The 23,971-nt window shown below is 32.1% G+C and overlaps 1 protein-coding gene across 1 annotated transcript in view; it reads left to right on the forward strand.

Annotated features, from left to right (window-relative positions):
- The window catches only part of LOC149488631 (uncharacterized), a 62,941-nt gene that overhangs the window by 12,748 nt on the left and 26,222 nt on the right, over window positions 1-23,971 (forward strand). The window contains exons 2-3 of the mRNA XM_089695153.1: window positions 22,768-22,976; window positions 23,659-23,794. Coding sequence (XP_089551279.1) covers window positions 22,768-22,976; window positions 23,659-23,794 — 345 coding nt within the window. The remainder of the gene's footprint in view (window positions 1-22,767; window positions 22,977-23,658; window positions 23,795-23,971) is intronic.

The following is a 23,971-nucleotide window of genomic DNA, read 5'->3' on the forward strand; positions in this document are numbered from 1 at the left end:
GAGACGAAAAAAAAAATGTCTCGGTCTGGCAGGACACAGAAGGCTGATCACCTACTTGTCCCTAAAGAAAAATCGATCAGTGAAACAGATGTATGAATAATGCATCTGCCCCCTACCCCACTACGGGGACACGGGACTTCACTTATGTTTTCATTAATGTTCTAGGAAAAAGCGCAAAGGCCCATAATTCCTTCAAGATATTTGTAGGTAGGGATTATGTTATTATGACGTAGTATTTAGTATTTAATATCACATTGTATGCTTTGAATTTCATAACATACGAAGTTGCTTATTTCTTAAGCAATTAATGTTTTGAATATAGGTCATACATTTACCCTGAAAAAGACGCGATACGTAGCTTGCAACACGGTACATTTTAGTTCATTTAATTAAAGCGAAAGAATTCACTGATACGAAATCTCAGAAAAGTCAGATTTAGTAGGATTTTGTTAATTTGATTGGTAGCTTATCGTTCCTAAGATAATTTATTTTAGATTAAAGACAAAAATAAGCTTTACGGAAACACATTTTACATTAAAATGTGTTTTCAATATGTGAAATAATAATTAATATAAGATAGGTAGGTAGATCGTTTTATATAAACACTAGCTTTTCATGGGCTTCGCCCGCTTTGTCTAAACTCTAAAACCTAATAAATTATAATATACTAAAACCTTCCTCTTAAATCACTCTGTCTATTAAAAACTGCTTCAAAATCCGTGGCATAGTTTCAAAGTTCTAAGCATACATACAAAAAATAATTCCGTAATTTAAAACGCGATTAAGTAAATTCACTTTAAGAATCACCTAGAAGAATTCAGGGAAGAAAAACTACGTGTTTACCAAAGCTTTCGGGGAAATTTAAATTCATTGAATATGTAGTTTAAAATAGGTGACGAAAGAGATAACATGATTATATCCCGTTGGAGGAAGCGAGATGGGTGCCGGAAAGAAGATAATGTAGTTACATTGTAAATTCAATTCTTTCGTTTCGTTAAAATGTTATTTATTGCATGCGACTTTTTCTGAGAAAGCACTGCGTTGGTTTGTTTGTCATTTGGGATATTAGTATATACTCCATACTGTTTAAGGCTTTGTTGTTTAAGTATATTAAGGGCCGATTTTTCAATGCCTGGATAAAACTTATCCGTCCAATAAAGTATTACACGATAATATTAAAATGTCACGTAAACTGTCAAATACGGGCAATTAGAATACGTTTTTAAAATGGTAGTTTTATACATTATTCGACGAATAAGTTTTAACCAAGGATTAAAAAAAAACAGCCCTTATTAAATCGATGTTCTTAAATTCGTAATCTTGTTCTACAAAATGTAACTCGTAATTATTACGACCATTCCAATTGTTTTTCTAAAAATAAAAAAGATCTTTTAGTTCTATTTTTCCTTGAGAAGTATAAACTGATTAGATAAAATTGTTATTTCTGACCGTAGTCATTGAGGACTATCATGAAAAAAAAAACATTTTCTTAATTTAATATTATTGTAAAATAAAATATATTATAATGTAGGTACTTGCTAGAAAAGCCACGTTAACGGTTAAACGTACAGATCAAAACAAAGGTTACACTAAAAAATAAAACTGGGTTACGTTTTTAAATGCAGAAAGCGAAGTTATGAATTCACTTTCGTTCAACTATTTCTTTGTTACATTTTTGGATTCCTTTTAGCAACTTTCTCTTTGAAATGTATGGAATTATATGAGAAATCTTTTATATTATTGACGTTCAAAGCACGAAATATTACACAGCGCTTTGCTACGCTGCTATTGGTCTTAGTGGGATGATATTATAGCCTATTCCTCGATAAATCTTTAAGACTATATTATAACAGTGAAATCTTTATTATTTTTCAATCAATATTTTATTTTTATTTTTTTTTGTAATTTCTCAAATCGGACCCGCGGTTCCTGAGATAAACGCGTTCAATCAAACAAACACTTTAGCTTAATTAATTAATGAAGATAATTTTGAAATACCAATTTAGCCTAACATAATATAAACGAAATGCAAAATAAAATTATTTAAATAACAAATTTTATTTAAATAATTATAAAAATCTAGAAACTGGATTAGTTAGCGCATTAGCACTTGAATTAAGCTATGACCCAAATAAAGTTAATATTTGTTAGGTCCAATATTATAATTAGAGACTCTTAACCTGACCTTACGCTATATTTAAATATCCTCAAGCATATAACGAACTATTCACCACACTATTCATTTACATAATTAAGTATGTATAGTGCGCGCATGAAAACTTGTACCATGAAATTGGGGCTTTTAAATTCTCGTCTAATGAAATTAGTGTGATGAAAGATAGAATAAGTATGCATATGTATGTATGTAACAGAATACTGTTAGGTATGTGATTTTTTTAAAATAATTTATTACATAAACATTTTTTAAACTTCGATTATGAAAACGAGGATGATTTGTAAAATAATATGAAAAGAAGAGGAAAAAACTGAAAATGATTTTAGCTAAACATAGCTATTTACTTTTGAATATTGAACAAGCATGCTATTTATTTATAATAAATATAGGTTGGGCTGTTTTTATGAATAATTTTGTCCTAATAAATGTGAATTTTTGAGGTACCTACCTAGCATTGGAAAATTATAGGTTTATATGTAGTATATTATAGGTCTTATTTCCACACGCATAATGCTTATAATCCATAAAAATAATGATAATACCTAAACTGGCCAACATATCGTTTGCGAAGTGTTGCCACATTAGGTACCGCAGGTCTCACAAGTTCCTAAAAATGGATAGGTTAATTATATTAAAACTGGCCAAGATATTGTGTGCAGACTGTACCACATTTACCGTAGGTCAGAGGTACACACTTGATTGCGTAGTGCTACTAATCTGTACAGAACACTTTGCATATTTAAACTCTTAGGGTTAAGGCCACAAGCCGGCATTTGCTGCAAATTGTTTTGCGGGCTTAAATTGTGTGGTTTTGAATGAGTTGATTACGGGAATGATAGTGGACAATTATGCTTTAATTTTAGCATACGAATATAATAATTATATTTATCCGACTGCGAAAGATGTAGGGTTGTGTTTTTGAGTGTATGTATGTGAATTTATTTGACACGCCTACAGCCCAAACCACTGGACAGTTTTTACTTATGAAGTGAAAGTTTATTTTAGCAGTAATTAATTGACTTTATAGGTAGGTACCAAAGCGATTCTGATGAAAGACCAGGATCAGGATCAAAGAAATATTTCATAGAATATTAGGTACTTATATAATTTTCTTATATTTTACAATGAAACACACTACTCCATTTTCATCTCGTGAAATAAAACCAGATCCTTTATGATGAGAGCACAGTTAAATGAAGTTAGTTATGTCCGCATCTCACAGCTTTTATTAAATTGAAGTCTTCAATATTATATGCGCACTCGTTTTATAGTTTTAAGTCTTGAAATAAGAAGAAGAATTAATAAGCGTGAGAAACTGAAATAGGTATGTAGGCAACATATTATGTAGTTATACCTCGTTGATTAATGAATACAAAAAACATGAATCCTAATTCATAACAGCTGTCAATTCCTGTATAAAAATTTACTTTTCGATGTAGGTAATCTTCTTCTTATATATAAAATTCTCGTGTCACAATGTTAGTCTGCATACTCCTCCGAAACGGGTGGACCGATTCTCATGAAATTTTCTGTGAATATCGGGTAAGTCTGAGAATCGGCCAACATCTATTTTTCATATGTACCACGGGCGAAGCCAGGGTGGACCGCTAGTATATTTCAAAAAATCTCCATTATGTTTTAGCTCATACAAAATCGATATAATAATTCATTCATTATTATAAACTTACACTTAATCCTTTAATTTTATACAATGCAAATGATAGAAACCTGTTAAGAAAACCTATCAATCAAACTAGGAAAACGACACAGGTCATCGTTAAGAAAAACAATTATGAAGGTCCACGTCACGGGTCAATTTGAAACACGTTTACCCACAGCACAAGTTCCGGCATAATACATCACAATAGCGTTCAAATCCACCGTCCATAATTAACAATCTTCCAAGCACTAATCCAGCATTTAAATTATTAAACGCCTTGTTAACATGCAAGAGGGAGTTGGTGCGTAACTCGTACATAACTTGCGTAGTGGCGACGAGCGCTTGCGGCCAAGTTCCAAACTTGGCGCACACTTGCCGTTAGTTAACAGTTAGACTGCAGTTGTATCAACATTCGTCTTGGTTTGTGTTCTTAGCTAGATTGGTATTTTGGTTAAAGCAAATGGGGTGGCGTGAGTGATTTCGCTTTGATACTTGCTGTGCGGTTTGTTAACTGTTTACGAGCTTTGGTGGGATGTGAAAAGTTGTAAATTTTCGGGTTGTTGAGATGTAAGCAATTACGTCATGACATGGCTGGGGTGGGATATATATTTCATAACATAAATTATAGTCTAAAGTGCTCATGCTCATTGGTATATTTAGTAATGCAAATATTTAGTAGGTAGAAGTAATTTATATGATTCGCACGAAACTAAGCTCATAAATGTTTCTAAATTCTACATGTGAAAGCACACACATCAGATTAAACTTATTTCATTCGAAGTAAGATTTGTTGAAATTTGAACAAATTTTAATATTAATTGTCTGTTTTAATGCGTCATTTATCATTAACTTTTCGAATAAAAACATTTAACGTTACAAAATATGACCTATAAAACCTGCAATCAATCGGACATCCAATAATTCATCTTTTACAAATAATGAGTTGATTTATGAACGTTAAATCCAAAATGCGAGTCAATATAAAAATGTTTCATATGAAATCGATGTATAAATAAATATAGCTTACTAGTGATCGACCATCACCGTATGTAGGTATACCAGTGTATTTGACAATGCATTTTTTGGCTCGAATTTTCAACCCTTTGTGGTAAAGTTGCCCTATCGTACAAGCAGGATATTGGATGCAAAATTACTTTTTTCACTTGTTTTGTTTGATACAGTTGATATTTGGACTTTAAAAGGTTGTGAAACTAAAATATTTCGCGTGCCGGACGGGAGAATGATTTTTTATATATTTCAAGTTTTTAGAATTACAAAATGTTTCGTTATTGACGTGTTTTATTTGAAAAGCCATAAAGTTTGTATATTATATTTTCACACTTCACATTTGTAACTAAATGTAGAGATATTTTTAATTTAGTTTCTTATTTCCATTCTTGGTCTGCAGATTCATATTTCAGTAGCAGTAGCAGATACTTAATTTGATGAATAAATGAGCTTTAATAATTAATTTATAACATACTAGGTTTCCGCCCGCGGCTTCGCCCGCGCAGTTAAAGAGAAACCTCCGTTCCCGTGAGATTTCCGGGATTGCGTCATTTTCCCGGGATAAAAAGTAGCCAATGTCCTTTCTCGGGCATCAAAATATCTCCATACCAAATTTCATGAAAATTGGTTCGGTAGTTTAGGGGTGATTGAGTAACAGACAGACAGACAGAGTTACTTTCGCATTTATAATATTAATAATATTAATAGTAGTATGGATTTTGTAATAGTAATATGAGATGCATAACCCATGCACATTTAAATTACGCACGTAATTATTATTTTAGTAATTAATAGAAACCAAACTAATTAGTGTTGTTATCACATCATTTTACACTATAGCTGATCCCACCTCTTACACAGGAACATACCCATACCTTTTCCATAGCCATAAATACATAAAAAATATATTTTATTCAATCGAAGAGGTTCTCAAAGAAAGAGGTAGCCCTGTTTACACTCCCTGATCATGTTTGCGATGTGATTGTGTACTTAACAAATATCGTAAAAATATTTATTCAATATTGGTAGAATTAAAGTTTAGTGTGTCAACCTGATTTATGTTTTATGTATACGGTATTAGGGTGCATATTGCAGATGCATAATATATTATATATTGATATGTATGATGCGTGGTATAATAGTAAAGATTCGGATTTTAAAGTACCTAGATATAGTAACTAGATAAAAATGGCCAAGTTGTTGACTTGATATTAGTCTCTATACATTAACTTTAATTAGTTTTATGAAAGAAAATCGTGTTAATTGATACACGAATTGTAGTAAGGTATATTAAATTTTAAAAATCACAAGAATAGAGTTTATCCGAAGAAACCGGGGCTCATAGCTAGTAAACTTATATTATGGTCTTCAAAAATCCATTCCAAAGGTCACGACAGAAATTATTCACATCATAATATTCTAAGATGGACGTTTACGAATATTTGCGTATCCCTTATGATAACGAGATGCTACATGTTTTCTCAATCACGTTTTGATCTTTGGATAAATATTTATCAATATTAAATGTAAAAATGTCTGGAATCATTCAGCTTTTTCACGTATGAAATTAAATGCTTTATATTTGCTACGCTAAATCTGTTTTTATACCACCATTATTTGGAAAACATTGTTGTCGTATATTTTTATTGTATTCTTTTGAAGAGAGATGAAAAAACTGGGTAATAAATCCTATATTTAATTTATTTTCTTGTTTGTTGAATTTATCATGAGACTTTATTTTGTTTCAGTGGCTTTTTATCACGGCTTATAAGACATCACATAGTATGGTTTGGTTTATATTATGTCGTAAATTCTATTTTGACGACATTCTGGTTTTATCAAGATTATTTTGTACTAGTTGTGCTCCGCGGTTTTACCCGCTGTGCTCCGCTCCTGTTGGTCTTAGCGTGATACAGCCTATAGCCCTCCTCGATAAATGGGCTATCTAACACTGAAATAGTTTTTCAAATCGGACCAGTAGTTCTCGAGATTAGTGCGTTCAAACAAACAAACTCTTCAGCTTTTTAATATTAGTATAGATTATTGTGTAGTATTGTAGCTAACTTTAGTTAAGGAAGAGCGGGTCCTCCTGACACAGGTTTTTGTAAACTTACTAGGAGGACTCATCCATTTTCTGTCATTGAAAATTGTGTGTATGAAATACCTAAGTATATTTTTTTTTCATTGTGTAGTGGTAATTTAAAAAAAATGTAGTACCGATTCAAAAGTGCTTCTAGAAGAAGTCTAATTGAATAAATAAATGTTTGAGTTTGAGTTTGAGTTTATTCTTCAATAAAGCTATGTAAGTTATTGGTAAATGTGCAGATAGAGTTTTTTTTAATCGAAATCTCTTTTTGTGTTGTTGTTTGAATTTGAACTCTCCCTGAAGCATACCTAATGTCGATAGTTACCTGTTCTTGAACCTTTTAAATATTCTATTGATTATTCTATAGGTAAGGTATCTACTTACTATCATTACTTCAATATTCATGGAATTATACCGGATAATGTGCCCATGTAGAGGTTTTTATGTTATCGGATAATTCGAGGTAACCCTTTGAGAATATTTTTATATTTATTCATGCAAGTTTTGGTCATGCTATCTTTCAGATTGATATTTTATAATCATATATTTTTCAATAATTTCAATATTTTTCTATGCAAGTTTTGGTTATTATCTATATGATTGATATTTTAAAATCATAGATATAGGAGTGAAATATTTATGAGAATTTTGAATCTAGGTATAATGGTTCAGAAATGTGACACAATTATAACGATAATTATTACGTATTTTTTGTGTATTCTTTTGTAATCCATTCTACTATTAATTTATATGTATTACTATAGCTTTCCACCCGCGGCATCGCCCGCGCAGTCAAAGAAAAACCCGCATAGTTCCCTTTCCCGTGGGATTTCCGGGATAAAACCTATCCTATGTCTTCTCGTGTATCAAAATATCTCTATACCAAATTTCATGCAAATTGGTTCAGTAGTTAAGGCGTGATTGCGAGTAACAGACAGACAGACAGAGTTACTTTCGCATTTATAATATTAACCTACTGTATTTTATATAGATAGCAATAAGTTAACTAATTATCTATACGCTAATTACCTAAACATGAAACTGGTATACATTTCATATTAAACTAAATTTCCTTTTATGACTAGGAACTCAAATGCACTATAATGAGCTGTTTCCATTAAATGCTGAATAAATGACTCATTACATATATCTAGTTCAAGCTAATACCCATTTCCTATTATAACTTCTGAAGGAATTCCACGTAAGAGCATGATTCCATACTTCATAAACATAATCTCTTACTGATGTCAAAAATAAATTACCTCATCGTATTCAAGCACAATTTCCTCTCGAATGTGATCAAATCTTTTATTACATATTATGTAGGAAATATGATTCACTGGGGATTTTATGAGCACTCAATTCACTTCGTCGATTTCTATTAGCCTTTAAAAGTGGAGTAATCGAATTACTTTGATTTCATTAGGGGGAGTATGGTTATTGAGCATATTGATTGCAGTTGGTTTGAGAGGGGCAATGAGGAAAAGGGCTAAGGATGTGTGAAGAAATTAAATGCGTGTGGAATTGAAGGAAATATCTTGTATATTATTAGAAGTTACCCCTTATAGCCTAGCCTCGTTTCTTATAATACCTACACAAAGTGAAAAAGCAAGAAAATATGATGGCTTACATAATATTTAAAATTAATTCATATAAACTAGCCTCTGTTAGACACAATGTTTGTCCTCAATGGATTCCTAAACCACTTAACCGATTATAATAAAATTCGCACACCATGTGCAGTTCGATCCAACTTGAGAGATAGGATAGTTTAAACATGTAGGTACCACGGGCGAAGCCGGGGCGGACCACTAGTGTATATTATATTCAAATGTGGTCAATATTTAAGGGCTTGGTCTAGTAGTGCAAACAAATGCATCCTGTCATCCTATATGTAAATAATACAAATGTACTATGGGAAAGTTGCTCCACTTAATTTTTAAAAATTAAATCATTCGTATGCATAATTTAATATTCGTAATAAGTACCAGACATGACAATTTGAAACAATTTTCGTGAAAATTACACCAGGTGATTTTTTTTATCAGTACACAAAATTTGCGAATACGTTCTATTGATATCTTCAAATGCATAACTCTATACATTTTTTTCGACCTAAGTTTCTTAGTGAAAGTTGTTCAGTTTAACTAATAAAACGGATAAACAAATTTTGTATATAATAAAAAAAAATGTAATGTTAACACGTCCGCTCGCATCAAAATTCATAAATTACATATATGCATCGCGCGGAACGCCGTCCTTATATAGGAGTCGAGGAGGCGTGGTGTCGTGCGGCCCGCGTGTGCCGCAAACGGTTCAAGCCAAATCCGACTTTTGGCGCTACAGGTTACATCGCTGAATCCACTGCGGGTAACGCAACGTGTGTTCGCGGTTCTACAGAACAACGTCTATGGATAAAACTGAAAAATTAAGATTTATTTTTTTTCTTCGTATTTTTCCAGGATAAAAAGTATTCCATTTTATGCCCAGGATAATAAGGTATAATTATACCAAGTTTCATTGAAATCGAACCATTAGTTTTCACGTGATGCCTTCACATACAGACAGACAGACAGACAAAAATTTTTTTAATCACATATTTGTGTTTGGTATCGATCCAGTAACACTGCTATTTATTTTTTAAATACATATTTTCAAAGTACAGAATTGACCCTTCTACGGATTTATTATATTATGTATAATATATATATTTATATGGATAAACCTAATAAATATTTTGCTAGCATTCTGATGCTTTATCGGATGCACTGGATTTTTCTTTTCTTTTTTCAATCGCTTGAATGACATAGGATGGGTCCTTGATGGGCATGGAATGCTGAAGTCTCGAATCAATCAATTCTGACAGTAGGCAATTTATGTAAAATCTTGATAATGGTCCATCATTTTATTTTTTTTGCCTAAACTTATATATTCTATTTTTAACGAATGATTCACTCCAGTCCAAACAGCAAATAAGCAGACTTCTGCTTCTGCAACGTTTAGTTGTCCCTGAATTTGGAAAAAATAGTCATGATTCTTATCTATGACAAAAGTGTTATTTTTTTGCATTGTATTTCAAATATTAAATTTTTTATTTTTAACCGCATCTTCCGCATTCATCTCTTTTGCCGGAATTAGACATTTAACTTCTACTAGTCCCATTTTCCCTTCTTGATATGGGAGTGTATAAAGTAAATTTTTCTCGTTATACTTTTAAAAAGTTATTATTGTCATTTTGCTCATTAGGTAAAGTAATTTCGATATCAGTTTTAAGTTTTTTGATACCTGCAATAATAACGTCATAATCGCCTGCACATACTTATCGATTACACCCTGTATACAATCCACCATCCACATTCATAATGTTTTCCTGTCCTCCTCTCCTTTACGCTGTTCACCGATACATTTTAAATGAGTAAATCTGCTACCACTGAAGGATGTTTCATTGTGATCAGCAAATTTTCACCACTGTTGTCGATTATTTGTTTTTCATTTTTAATCAGCAATTGGGAATCATCAGTTTTGTTTTTTGCAGATTGGTGATGTACCCTAACAATACGTCGAAAAGGGAAAGCATCAACGAATTATCGTTTTCGTCCTCTTTTTTTATTCTTCGCGTCTCTGTTTATCTCAAAACTCAAACTCAAACATTTATTTATTCAATTAGACTTCTTCTAGAAGCACTTTTGAAACGTCATTAGGTACATATTTTTAACATTTACCACCGATTCGGAAAGCAGTATCTACGGAGAAGAATCGGCAAGAAACTCCATAGTTGCTCTTTTTACTTGTTACTTGTGTTTGTTTAGTTCAACACCCATTGAATTTTCTATGTTATTGCGATCTTCCATTACATCTGAGTTTTTATGATGTGATGATAATCCATTCGTTTTAATATTGGTACTTAGAGTTGGTGGACTAAACTAGAAATGGTGGACTAAATTTGTCAGCGCGTCTGTAAGATCAAAATATAAAACCAACATCCTGTATTTAAGTTACAAAATTAATAATCAAACAACATGCCGCTACGTTTAAAATGACTAGAAGAAAAAAAAAACACCTCGACATATTTGGAATTTTGGAGTAAACAAATCATTTTCCCCGTATGTCCCAAGTTCAAGTTCTCAATATAATTAAATATATTTCGTATTTCTCAAACGAAAAATAAACATTTTTGGAACTTCAAAAAAAATATATATTATAAGAAAATTTATGAGCTTACTTTAGTTTAAAAGAAACATTCATCCCTTTACTGAAACCCCGTAAAATAAAGAAATTGTTGCCAATCACCTTTGTAATGTATTTGGTTTCATTAACTTTATGTTCGAAGATAATTTTTTTTCTAGTAAGTACATAGTTACACGCATATTTTGCACGCCTCATAAGCGAAGCGTTGAGGTGGGTACTACTGTCACTTCGCGCAAAACATCTGTTTTTCGTTTATTTTCCATATCGAAATCAAATGTTTAAAAATACGAATATTTGCACAAAACTAAGATAAAAATAATCAATTAACAAAAATATTAAATTTAATGAAGTAGAGCAACTTTCACTTCGGTATGAAGGAAAATCGAGCGTAGAGCACACGTCAGAACGCTCCGGCCCAAGGAGCGCGACTAAAGAAATTCGCTATGATTTTTCCTAATTATTTTAAATATTTTTTTAATATTTAAAGAATTATCAAAATTCAAAAAAAAATTTTTTTAAAGGATTAATACTCATTGGTCTTCAACCAACTCGAATAAATTAATGGAAACAATAACTTTTAGCAGTATTTATCAATAGATTTTGTAAGGCAAAAAATGGGAAATTTAATGAATTTATAACGTTCTAATTAGGAAAATCATAAGTTTTTCGGCAATTGTATTCAGCAGTTTTTAATAACGACTATATAAGGATAATAATGTGCTGATCAGATTGTGTAAATTGTAATCGGTTGCAACGTAGTGAGTGCACAAACTTAGCTCGAAATGTCTTTGGGGGAAAGAGACTTATCTTGAAGGCCTGATTAAGGTAACATAAAGTAACTTTACAAATGTGAAAAAATTCACGCGCATTGCGTATATAACACTAATTGATAAACAAGAAAAAAAAAATCAGTTTATCATTTCATTAGCCGGGAAAAAATTGTCAAATAACTTGTTGAAAACGCAATTTTGCTAGACTGCAGCCTTAAGGCGAAAAAATTTACTTTAAAATTTTTTTTTTGTTCGTCTAACAGACATTTGCATTTATGTAGATATTTATTTTATCTCATAAGCGCTTGATATTATGGAGGATAATATTATAACAATATTGGAAATATAAACTTTTGATGCTAATTTTAAGCCAGTGTGATTGTAATCGGTATGAAACAGGCCTAATTATTGACTATTGCTATGAAATCAATTTATTTTTTTTTTTATATTATGACCTTCCTTTTACTCTTAATATTATTTTTACTTTTATTTAATTATTGTTTGTATGAATTTTTAATCTAATTTAATTTTTAATCTGTATTATGTTTATGTATTAAATTTAAATCTGAATTTTAAATATTTATCATAACATAGGTAATCGCCGCTCTGTTTATGAAATTCTAATGTTAAACATTTCACGGTCCCGCAGGACAGGCATTGCCTAGTGCGGGAACCAATGATTTTATTTCCTGTATTTTAACGTTTTTCTTTAAGAAACTGTATTAAGCACTATGTAATAATGTATGTATTAAGCACTATGTAATAATGTATGTATTATGACTGATGTACGTGTCTTAAAGAATAAATAATTTTTTACTTTTACTTTTTACTTTTAATAGGCGAAACTAAAATTCAAAATCCTCAATCGACGAGCAAGTCTAGTTTCTGCTACGCAGACAACGTCGCAGCACAAGTAATAAAATAAAGATAAATTCTCAGAAACGTGATCACTGCTTATCCAACCTTATTACCTCCCTTTAAAGTTCAATTTACAGGAATTAATCGCATCATTAAACGAAATTTGCATTTTAAATCACGATTTCATCATTTTCTGAATATTATTTAAGGATTATAATTCCTGGAATATTTTGGATCCAATCAACAGCTTACCTTGATCGAGCCGCGGCTGATTCCGACTTTATTTAACCAATATCCTAGGTATAGGTATAATCAGAATTTATTAAAGCGGTATTGGGGAAATTACTTGGTAAATTGACGTTGACTTTCATTTTTCAAATATAATTCTTGAATAAAATATGAAAATGAATTTTGCGCGACAAAAATGTAGTCTAATTTTATATTTAGGCTCGCTAATGCCGAAGATTAGGTCCTATGTTAATTTTGTTGACAAAGTTTTAGATTACTTGATTTTTTTACAAAAAAAAAGTAATATTCAAATCAAAATCTTGCTCATCATTTCCACTTTTGTACATATTCTAAGGGGCAAAATGTATTTTGTGAAAAAAATAATGTCTTAAAAACATGAAAACTTTCCCTCACATCTCTAATAGGGTATGCTGAATAAAATATTTACGTATACCTTTTTTATAAGATAAATTAGCCATCGCTTACATGGGCAGCGAGTAGCTCTTACTTTCTTCATATATTTGATCTAATTGCAAATAAATAGATTAAAACATACTTAAACAAAGTTGCTTCCCGCTGTCTGTCAGTCTGTCTCTATGTATGCTTAGATTTATAACACATACTGCAGTTTTAACGGAAAGTTGTTCTCGAGAAAGGCATATAATTTGTTTTAACGCGAGCAATTCCGTGGGCAAGCTAGTGACAACAAATCTCCAATTCTAACTATCCATAAATCATCAAATTATCAGTACCATAAAGAAACAATGGGAGCCATTACAAATAGCAACTAGCGTAAATTTAACACATTGTCGCAGTCAAATCGATATTATAGCTGGTTTCAAACAATTCTGATCATTACCAGGCCGTTAAAATGCAAGCGAACACCTATTATTGAAAATTCAATGGCCACAACGCTATTAAATACTATTTATTGGTTTAACATATCCGTAATTATTATTATTAGTCGCTTTGTGGGGCTTCAATCGCAATTACGTCTGAGGTTCTGTAAGATTTCTTCAAATCATAATATATGTATATACATATATATAAGCATAATGTATATGCTTAAAGTGGCTAGTAAAGAGCACACTGTATTTCCTTTGAAATTCACAGTTGATAATGAAAAATCAAAGAAATAATGCAATGATTAAGATCTCAAACTGACCGAAGTACCTAAGTGCTTTATTAGATTGAGTTATTAGAAACTGTAACTTTTTCCCTAATTTGCGAATGTTGCATTTTAGCTTTCTACACCAACCACAACATACTTACCTAATATAATATCTTCCGATGTCTTTGTCAAAACATTAAAAAATAATTTATATAAATTAAAAAGTAGGTTTATATTTTTTCTTAAAAAAAAAAAAGAACACTTTGAGATGTGGTCAATCCTAGGATTGACCACATCTCAAAGTGAAACACAATCTGTTTGAGTTTGTGGTAACTCTATATGTAGATTGTAGATACTACCCTCAAAATTGCACAATTTCATACCGACAATAATTTCGCGGGAAGATTAACGCGATAGTGGTCTGAAATGCCAGATTATACACCTAATATTAATGGTTATAAACATAATTTATTAGCTGTTATACGGTGGATAATTTGTTTAAACGACCGTTATAACCGGTGTAGACTGGCTTCTGTTTTTATAAATGTTAGAATTATATACCTATATATTTTGGTTTTGTGGCTCTAATAGCGTAGGTAATAAATAATATTTAGTTCTGCATAATTCATTCCCTTTTTGAAGACATTTTACCGTATTTGAAAATAAATCTATCAATTGACAGAAAATGAAAATGTCTGAAATAGAATGGTTATTATTCCTTACTATTTAATTAATTATTTTAATCGTTATACATATTATAATGAAAGTATAAACTGTTTACAAAAAAAAATTTGTTGCTCTAAAAATTGCAAATTGTAACAAAGATCGCTTATTTTTCGAAAAACATTGCACCAAAATTGTTATTTACTCCCTTACCAGCGACAAAGATAAAACCATAAAAAATATCAATACCGCGATGCAGCCTCAAGAGACGTCCTCATTAGTTTACATGGAAAAAGGTCACAAATCTGCGGTGAAGTCCGGACATTCCCCTGGGACTTATTAACGCATTCCTCGCTGGATGTGATTCAGAGGCGTATTTCAAAGCATCCTTTACTGGGTTGTAAGGGATAAGCGCTTGACGAATGTCCTTTGTTTTTGTTCACTACAGTGACATTTAAATGAATACAATTTAAGTCTCACTGGGTAAGAATAATTGGGTATTTTCTTTCTTTAGTTTTTAATTCACAAGAGAACACATTTAACTCTGTCAAGTGAACTGCGGGTAAATATAATAGAAATTGTGTATATAAATATAACTTCATACTTATAATAACAGTATTGGTCATAAAAATATGTTAATTGCGATGATAGTGTTAAAGTGAAAGTAGGATTTGACTCTGTAGCTTTTCTGTTGAAAACAAAAAGATTTGAAATAACCAGCCATAAACCGAATGATTCACGTAATACGAAGAAGGTATGTACCTACTTGCAAAAGGCTCTGCTTATTATTTTACAGATGGTGACTTTCTATTAGACTCCCTCTTATCTCAAACCTTCACATTTGCACAACTCTAAAATGAATAGCATAACAAACAAATATATACTAATATTATAAAGCTGAAGAGTTTGTTTGTTTGTTTGAACGTGCTAATCTCAGGAACTAGTGGTCCGATTTGAAAAATTCTTTCGGTGTTAGATAGCCCATTTATCGAGGAAGGCTATAGACTATATATCATCAACAGGAGCGGAGCAACGCGGGTAAAACCGCGGGGCACGGCTAGTATTTTAATAAATGTCCTTAATATTTCTCCCCGCTTCCGCTCATGACTTCAACCACGCGTTGTGGTCGCGCTCTTTTTTCGGCTACGTTTTTGAAATGCTTTCAGGACTTAAAAAGATTTCAGATGATTTGTGACGGTGGGCTTTAGAACAAAGCTCTTTGCTACATCGACATTTGTAAGTGACGAGGTATGTGCGGGTATGCTCGTTAACATTGTTTTGGTTGTGTTGAGAATGTTTATATGTTTATACAAAGAGACAGAGTTTTGAAATTAAGTAAATGGTGACAAAGAAGACTTTGTGTTTTAGAAATGACTTTAAACTTTTACAATTACATAGTATTGATGGGAAGGTATACGAAATGAGTGTTGTTAATAAATGAGTGTTGTCGAAGAATCAAAAGTTCGACGATATGTGTCATCCGCCAACCCGCACTTGGCCAGCGTGGTTGATTATGGCCTGTACCCTCATAGGAGGCCCGTGTCCCAGCAGTGGGAACATATATGGGCTGATGATGATGATGATGATGATGATGACGACTTTTACAACTAAAGACCGCCAGTTTTTATGATACTTTAAATACAAAGAAACACCTAGGTACAAAGTATGTATGAATTTATTTGCATTAAAGGGATCTGCTGCACTAATTGATTTCTTTTTTCATGAACTGTACGTAAAATTACAATTGGTATGTGCATAATATTATTATGTTTTAATTTATCACAGAAATACATTATAATCTGGTTTAGCACATACGTATGCAATTTTAATTTGACACCAACGCGAGCAAAATCATAAGCTCCAGCTAACCAGCTATTTCACACACAAATAAACACCTCCCTAAAAATAATTCGCGCAAAGCGTTAATCCATATTTAATATTCGCTATAAAATTCACTTGAATCTCAAACAAAAACACACTCGCTAAAGGTGGATCTTGTTGAGCTAAACAAATAAGCGTGGGTGTTCTTGTAAATTACTCAGAAATAACAACCATTTATAGACCGAGAGCTGGAATACCAGTGAATCAGTTAGTTATTTCATATCGAAATGTTGCAGTTCATTTTTAATTATTTCATCTGTCAAGTATTATAGTCTAACTAGCTGCTCCACGCGGTTTCACCCCCGTGGCTCCACTCCTGTTGGTCGTAGCGTGATGATATATAGCCTTCCACGATAAATGGGCTACCTAACACCGAAAAAAATTTACCGGACCAGTAGTTCCCGAGATTAGCGCGTTCAAACAAACAAACAAACTCTTCAGCTTTATAATATTAGTATAGATATAATATAAAGATCCCCTAGAAGTATTATTTTTGGGAATTTATTTTTTAATAAGTATCATTATTTTTAAATGAAATAATGGATACTCGAAAAACAGACGTAGTGATTGCATTTGTTCTACAGGAGCTACAGGTTCTACAGGAGCAACCAAAGAAAGTACTCTGACGATAATATTTTGAAATAAGCACATATTTTTGTAGATTATAAATTATCAACATAGCAATCGATTTATCTGGCGGCCACTTTACCACACAAAAAAATAGCGTTTCCAAACATTGACATACATTCTAATAATTTTTACACGGAATAGATTTCACAGATTGAGTTTCACCTTTCAATTTCAGTTCAAAATAACAAACCAGGCAACGTAAATATATCTATCGTTGTTAGCGAATTTATTTTTCGCGCGACTGCCGCACCGTATATTAGTTTTACCCGGTGACAGCTCTGGAGCGTTACTCTTTGACATTTTAACTAAATTTTATAGCAAGTGCGCCTAGTAACAGCTTACGAACAGCTGTAAACGTTGCTTATACTTTGTTATTTATGTTTATGGATTATTTTCTGATTAAATGCATTGCACATAAAAGAAGAACATTACCTACCTACCTACCTATATCAAAATTATGAACACAATGAACAAAGATACCGAATACTTGATATTTCTTTCATCAATAATTAATATCCATTATTTTTTTAGGTATACTTACACAATTAAACACCAAAATGGTGTCAGCCATTTCAGAATTTTTAGACAAATTAACAGAATTTTCATTAACTTCAACTTTCTTGTAACTTTAAAAAAAATAATATCTTTCCAGCCGGAGCCGCGATAAGCCGCTAGTATCTACCAAGACATAACAATAAAAAATTATGTCCATCCTATCTAAGCTGCAGTTCCACTATCTACAATATAACGTTCCAAAATCGTAGAACATTCCAGACATATTCCAATAAAACATTAAACTTGTCCATTTGCATTAATTGTCAAAGTACTTGTTAATAAAATTGTTCGACCGCCGCAGTACTAAAAGGTATATCTTTAACATAGTTAACGATTAGAGTGTGCTAGTGCCTAGTACCGGCGTTCGACGTAAAGTAATTTGTTCTAGGCTTAGATATTTTGTATGCCTTTGTATATTTCGAGATTGTTGAACGATGATAAAGGGTTTTGTATTTTATACTAAACTAGCTTCCGCCCGCGGCTTCGCCCGCGTGGTGTTTTGATAAAAGGTAGGCCTATGTTCTTTCTCAGGGTCTAAAGAGTGTCTGTGCCAAATTTCATCAAAATCGGTTGAGAGGTTTAAGCGGGAAAGCGATCTGCTCCGGCATCGACCTTGGTCACCCACATAGCCAAACTAAAAGATTTTTTGAAATCGGACCAGTAGCTCCTAACTTCTCCATTCAAAGAAACATACAAGCAAACTCATCAGTTTTATTAATATAATATTATAGTATCGAGGTATATCTGCAAGGTTGTAACCAAAATACTTGAGTAATTAATGCAAACGAAACCACGGGCATTAGCTAGCAATATTACAATAGCGACCAGTATTGACAAAAGCTACAAAGAACACAAAACCTCAACACAGTCAATTTACAATACATTTCTTGTTCTATTTTGCCTTCAAATGAAATCTATTATCGTCCGCAGCTCATATTCCAAATTGAGTGACATACCAAGTACGAGACACAATAAAAGGTATAAACCAATAAGATTGTTGCATTATTCTCGGAAGGGATATAACAATCCGACTCGGATGGTCAAGTCAGGCGCGGTAACGGACCAACTTAGGATTAATTCAAGTATTGGAACAATATTTTATAAACTGTAAAAACTATTAAAGCATTTGTTTTTAATAACTACATGATTATGCTTATAAACAGTGAAAATTAAATAAAAATTAATGTTCAAACTTAAACTTTTATTTATGCGACTACAAAAAATACCTTATTACCTAGTTTTAAATTCAAATAAAAAAAATATCCGCACACTAAACTTAATTACTGGTAATAAAAGAAAGACAAAGGTAATAAATAATAACAATCTCTCTAAAAAAATCATCTGCTTACTATTAAAAATAACAGTAAATTACATTTTTGATTGCAATTAGGAATAGTACCTAGGTACCAATTTTTAACACTTATGTTAGATAAAATCCCTTTTCATATAGGATATAGAAATAAAAGAAAAGCGCAATCGTAAAAGAGAAGCATATTTTATTTGCGTATAAAAACTGGAAGCTTAATACTGTCACCTGTGTTCTTTTATTTTTGTTAAAAGGGAATATTGAATAGCACAGTTTGATCGTAAATTTTATCTGGACGTTTGATCTATTGCGAATTTAACATATATTTTTTTTTACTCTCGTATAATAAATATAAATGAATTAAATATGCATAATAAACTGGCCTGCAATAATGTACCGTAACCATACCTTCTTACCTATCTTCTAGGTTCTTCATATCTTTTCATTGCTCAGTCAAAATATCCTTCTGTTTTTTTATAGAATGTACAACTTACTTCCCGTAAGCAGATTTTCTTTACGTTTTCGGTTAGCGAAATCACTTATGGAAATTGAGCGCATTTTCTTTAAAACATAATTAGTTTTATTAAACTATTGATTTTAAATAAATAAATTGCCAACAAACTAACCGCTTTACACTTGTGAAATATAATATTAATAACCACTTCACACTTTAACTTGGAGCACACGACAAAAACAAGAAAATATAAAATCGAGACAGTTGGAGATATTACTTGGACTGAGCAGGTGTTCGCAATAAGCTCTGTATTGGTTATTTTCCGTCTGGTTATTGGTCATCTAAGGATTTATGGTGATAATTTATAGGGACAGCCACTTAATTGTGTTTGAAATACGATTATTTTAAGCTCTTAGAGTGGAGAAGACGTATTTGTTTCTACCATCTTAAAAGTAAATGTTCGGACGTATGCCAGTCGGTGATATCTAGGCTTCTGATTTATTATAAGCTTAGGAGAAGCCCTATATAGGCATTGTACTTTCTAAAGCTTGAAAAAAAACGTTCAAGAATTAAACGTGCTAAAAGTATCAAAACACGCTAAATAATATAATAATATCTCTGACCTAAATAAACTAATGACCAAATCGCGTTTAATATCAATTCGTTAGTATCTTTCTATGTTCTTCTCTACTAAATTGAAACAGAAATAGTTTGATACTTAATATCCATACTAATATTATAAATGCAAAAGTAACTCTGTCTGTCTGTCTGTTACTCAATCACGCCTAAACTACTGAACCAATTTGCATGAAATTTGGTATGGAGATACATATTTTGATACCCGAGAAAGGACATAGGCTACCTTTTATTGCGAAATATGTACCACGGGCGAAGCCGGGGCGAACCTCTAGTTATAATATAAAACATTATATAATATTATAGTAGCTTCGACCTCTTATTTTACTCGAGTACAAGCACAGATTAATAATAATTAATAGTTACTACAAGTGCTAAAAATACCAATGGATGATATTCTAAAGCTCATACAGAACCGATCAGCATTATAACGCAAGAATATAAAAGAGTAACATATATCCATTCGACTAACTTTTGCATTTATAGTAGAAGGCTCAAGAAATCTAGCTATCAATGATAAATGCTTTGTTTGCAGTAACTGGAACATTACAACGGAAGGTCCAATTGGTAATATTATACTAAATCGATCGTATCCTGATGCACTTTTAGTATAATGTACATTTGGAATGAGTACAACAGTACTATATAATATATCTCGTAATACACCGTAATATATCTCGGAGAGTAGGGATAGCTCAGTGGTAAGGACCTCGGATTTTGATAAAAAGTCAGGGGCTCGAAACCAGAGAATAGTCGAAACACGAAATAGATGTTTAAAATTGTTTGCATTATATCAACAGAAACATGTATGTATTTAGAAGGAAGGTTGTACCTGATAAACTTTTAATATAGTAAATAAATATAAAGAAAAGACAAAGTATATTTCACTTAATTATTAGCCATGTTCTTGTTTCTTTGTTTTGATCGATCCAGGTAGAACCGAGTGAAATACTAGTATTTTACTAATTGTTATTGAATAAATGGACTGTTAAAGGGAAATAAAAAATATTTAATCCTATTCCGCAAAACCGTTCCCATCAATATACCCACATTTCATCAAAAATCGAACTTTAACAAGATTCGTATAAAAATTAATTAGTGGAAGTGGGTACGCAGAGATTTTCCAAGGAAAAGCAAACCCCTTTGAAAACGCCTCTTTTGTTATATCAATAAATTCGTTTGTGATGAGAATCGAGAGGTTTTAATTTTTAGGGATTAATGAGATTTTTTGAGATAACATTGTATGGAGTTATCTGTTGACCTCTTTGATTTTTATCTAAATGGAGGAAAATGGGTCAAATCTATGTATAATATTCGTGTTAAAATACAATACGACCATTATAATATTTACTTATAAATTGATTAATATCGTTGTTAGTTTGGTTTTAATTATTCAGGAATGGTGTATTATTTATTTTTGCTATAGGTACCTCGCATGAGACACAAGTCACAACACACTAAATCTACTACATAATATATAAAAATAAGTCGGGTTTTCCTTCCTGACGCTATAACTCCAGAATGCACGAACCGATTTCCACGGTTTTGCATTCGTTGGAAAGGTCCCGGGCTCCGTGAGGTTTATAGCAAAGAAAAGGTGTCTCTGGTGGCGAAACGGAGTTCGCCCGGTTGGCTAGTCATTAATAAAACAACATGATATTGATTGTTTACGTAACTGTTGTTTTTCCTACATATTTCAACGAATTTTAAACATCAAAATACCTTGCTTTGCTTTTAAAGTACTTGCATAAAATTATAGCCACTCACTGCAGCGTAATTCTAATAAATTTTTAACAGAAATTTCGCAAATCATTATTTACATTCGGATCGGCGAAGTTCGCAAATGCTCAAAGTTGCGACCCAAATAACTTTGGAGTTGCAAAAATAATTTTATATCGATACATTGGCATCATACCAATATATTGGAGACAAAGTTTCCAAGTAGCAGAAACTCTGGATTCCACTCTGCCAAATGTCTAACCTCGGAAGGTTTTTTCAGTTTATTTGAAATGTCAAACATGGGGAATTTTATTGTTAGTTATCAAAATGGCCGCTTATCCGCTCTCGCGTTGCGTAACTGGAAACTTTGTTATATGCCCGTTTTAGTTTTATCGTCATGAAGTTTATAGTGGACAACTTTGTGTATCTTATGTTGAATAATTTCTTTGTTCCGGAGTTTTAATGGTCTTAAATATATTTCAGTTTACAATGAGACTAGTCATTTTAATAAAATTTCAAGTATATGACCAAATAAATTTATTCCATTTGATATAAGTAGATACAAAATAGTTACCATGAAATACTACGACCTACTTTATTTAAATATAAAAAACATTAAATTGTCCCAGTATTAGTAAATCTTGTTTATGTCCTGATACGTCCTTGATAACTAGGTACCTACCCACAAAATAAAATCAATTTATTTGACTCATCAAAATCCCAGGCCCTAGGCGTAGGCACACTATATCCGTCTGAACTTTGCAAAACCTAAAAACTTTAGAACATAGCCAATTACGAACTCCTAATTCAGCTATACCAAAAATCTCTTTGTCCACAGAAGCTGGCGGCCTCCGTACCACGGAACTCCACATCACGCCTCGCGTCGTTCAGAGAGGAAGGAACGTTACTATGGCCTGCTTGTATCGTCTACACGAGAGTGAAATCTATTCGGTTAAGTGGTACAGGGGATCGCAAGAGTTCTACAGATACTCGCCCCTTGAATCGCCTACGACTCGAGTGCTACCTGTGAATGGGATAAAGGTTGATGTAAGTGCCTTTGAATACGTGTCCATAGTTTTAAACAAAACAAGCCACCTCAATTGGGAGTTAATGTTTAAAATATAGATAAATGTGCTGGTTGTGGATTATAAAATTTAATATTTGATTTTATTACTAATTGAAATGGAACTGAAGTAGATTGTTTTGTTATTTGAGTTGTAGCAAACAATAAAAGGTTATATCAAAAAATATAATGTAAATAAAAACATTATATTTAAATGGATTAATATCATCCATACTAATATTATAAAATATGCGAAAGTAACTCTGTCTGTCTGTCTGTTACTCAATCACGCCTTAACTACTGAACCAATTTGCATGAAATTTGGTATAGAGATATTTTGATACCCGAGAAAGGACATAGGATAGGTTTTATCCCGGAAATCCTACGGGAACGGGTTTTTCTTTGAAAACGCGGGTGAAGCCGCGGGCGGAAAGCTAGTTTGTTATAATTTAAAATGCAACATACAAAGTATACAGCTAAGGTCAAAGCATGTCGAACGATGGCTTGCTAGTTGCTTATTAGAACAGAACCTATTTGGCTGATATTTGAATGCAAAAAGATCGTTGTCAATAACTTCTTTACTTCGGACACTGCAACAGAGAAGAATCTTATAAATACATTTCCAATAACCCAAGAAGATTCTCAACCATATTTCTATTGTTTCAGAGGTTAAATTCAAACGAAACCCACGTAGTGTTAATAAGAGTAACGCCCAATCTCAGTGGTAACTACAGCTGCGAAGTAATACAGAACGCACACACGTTTCCTCATTATATGGCCACAGCAAGACTGGATGTTGTTGGTAAGTTTCTAGAAGCTTCTAGAACTGAAGGATACTAATTGCAGACGAAATGAATATTTTAACACTATAGGTCAATAAAATTTCTATCTCTTAGTAATAATTAATTTACAGTTAACCTCTTAAATGAATTAATGAATGAATGAATAAAATACTCTGTACACAGAAATAAAGTCTGTA

Source organism: Colias philodice, chromosome 5 (genome assembly GCF_061535455.1).
Source record: "Colias philodice isolate Cphi_HAF_F1 chromosome 5, ilColPhil1 Martin Lab GWU primary, whole genome shotgun sequence".
Classification (NCBI taxonomy): domain Eukaryota; kingdom Metazoa; phylum Arthropoda; class Insecta; order Lepidoptera; family Pieridae; genus Colias; species Colias philodice.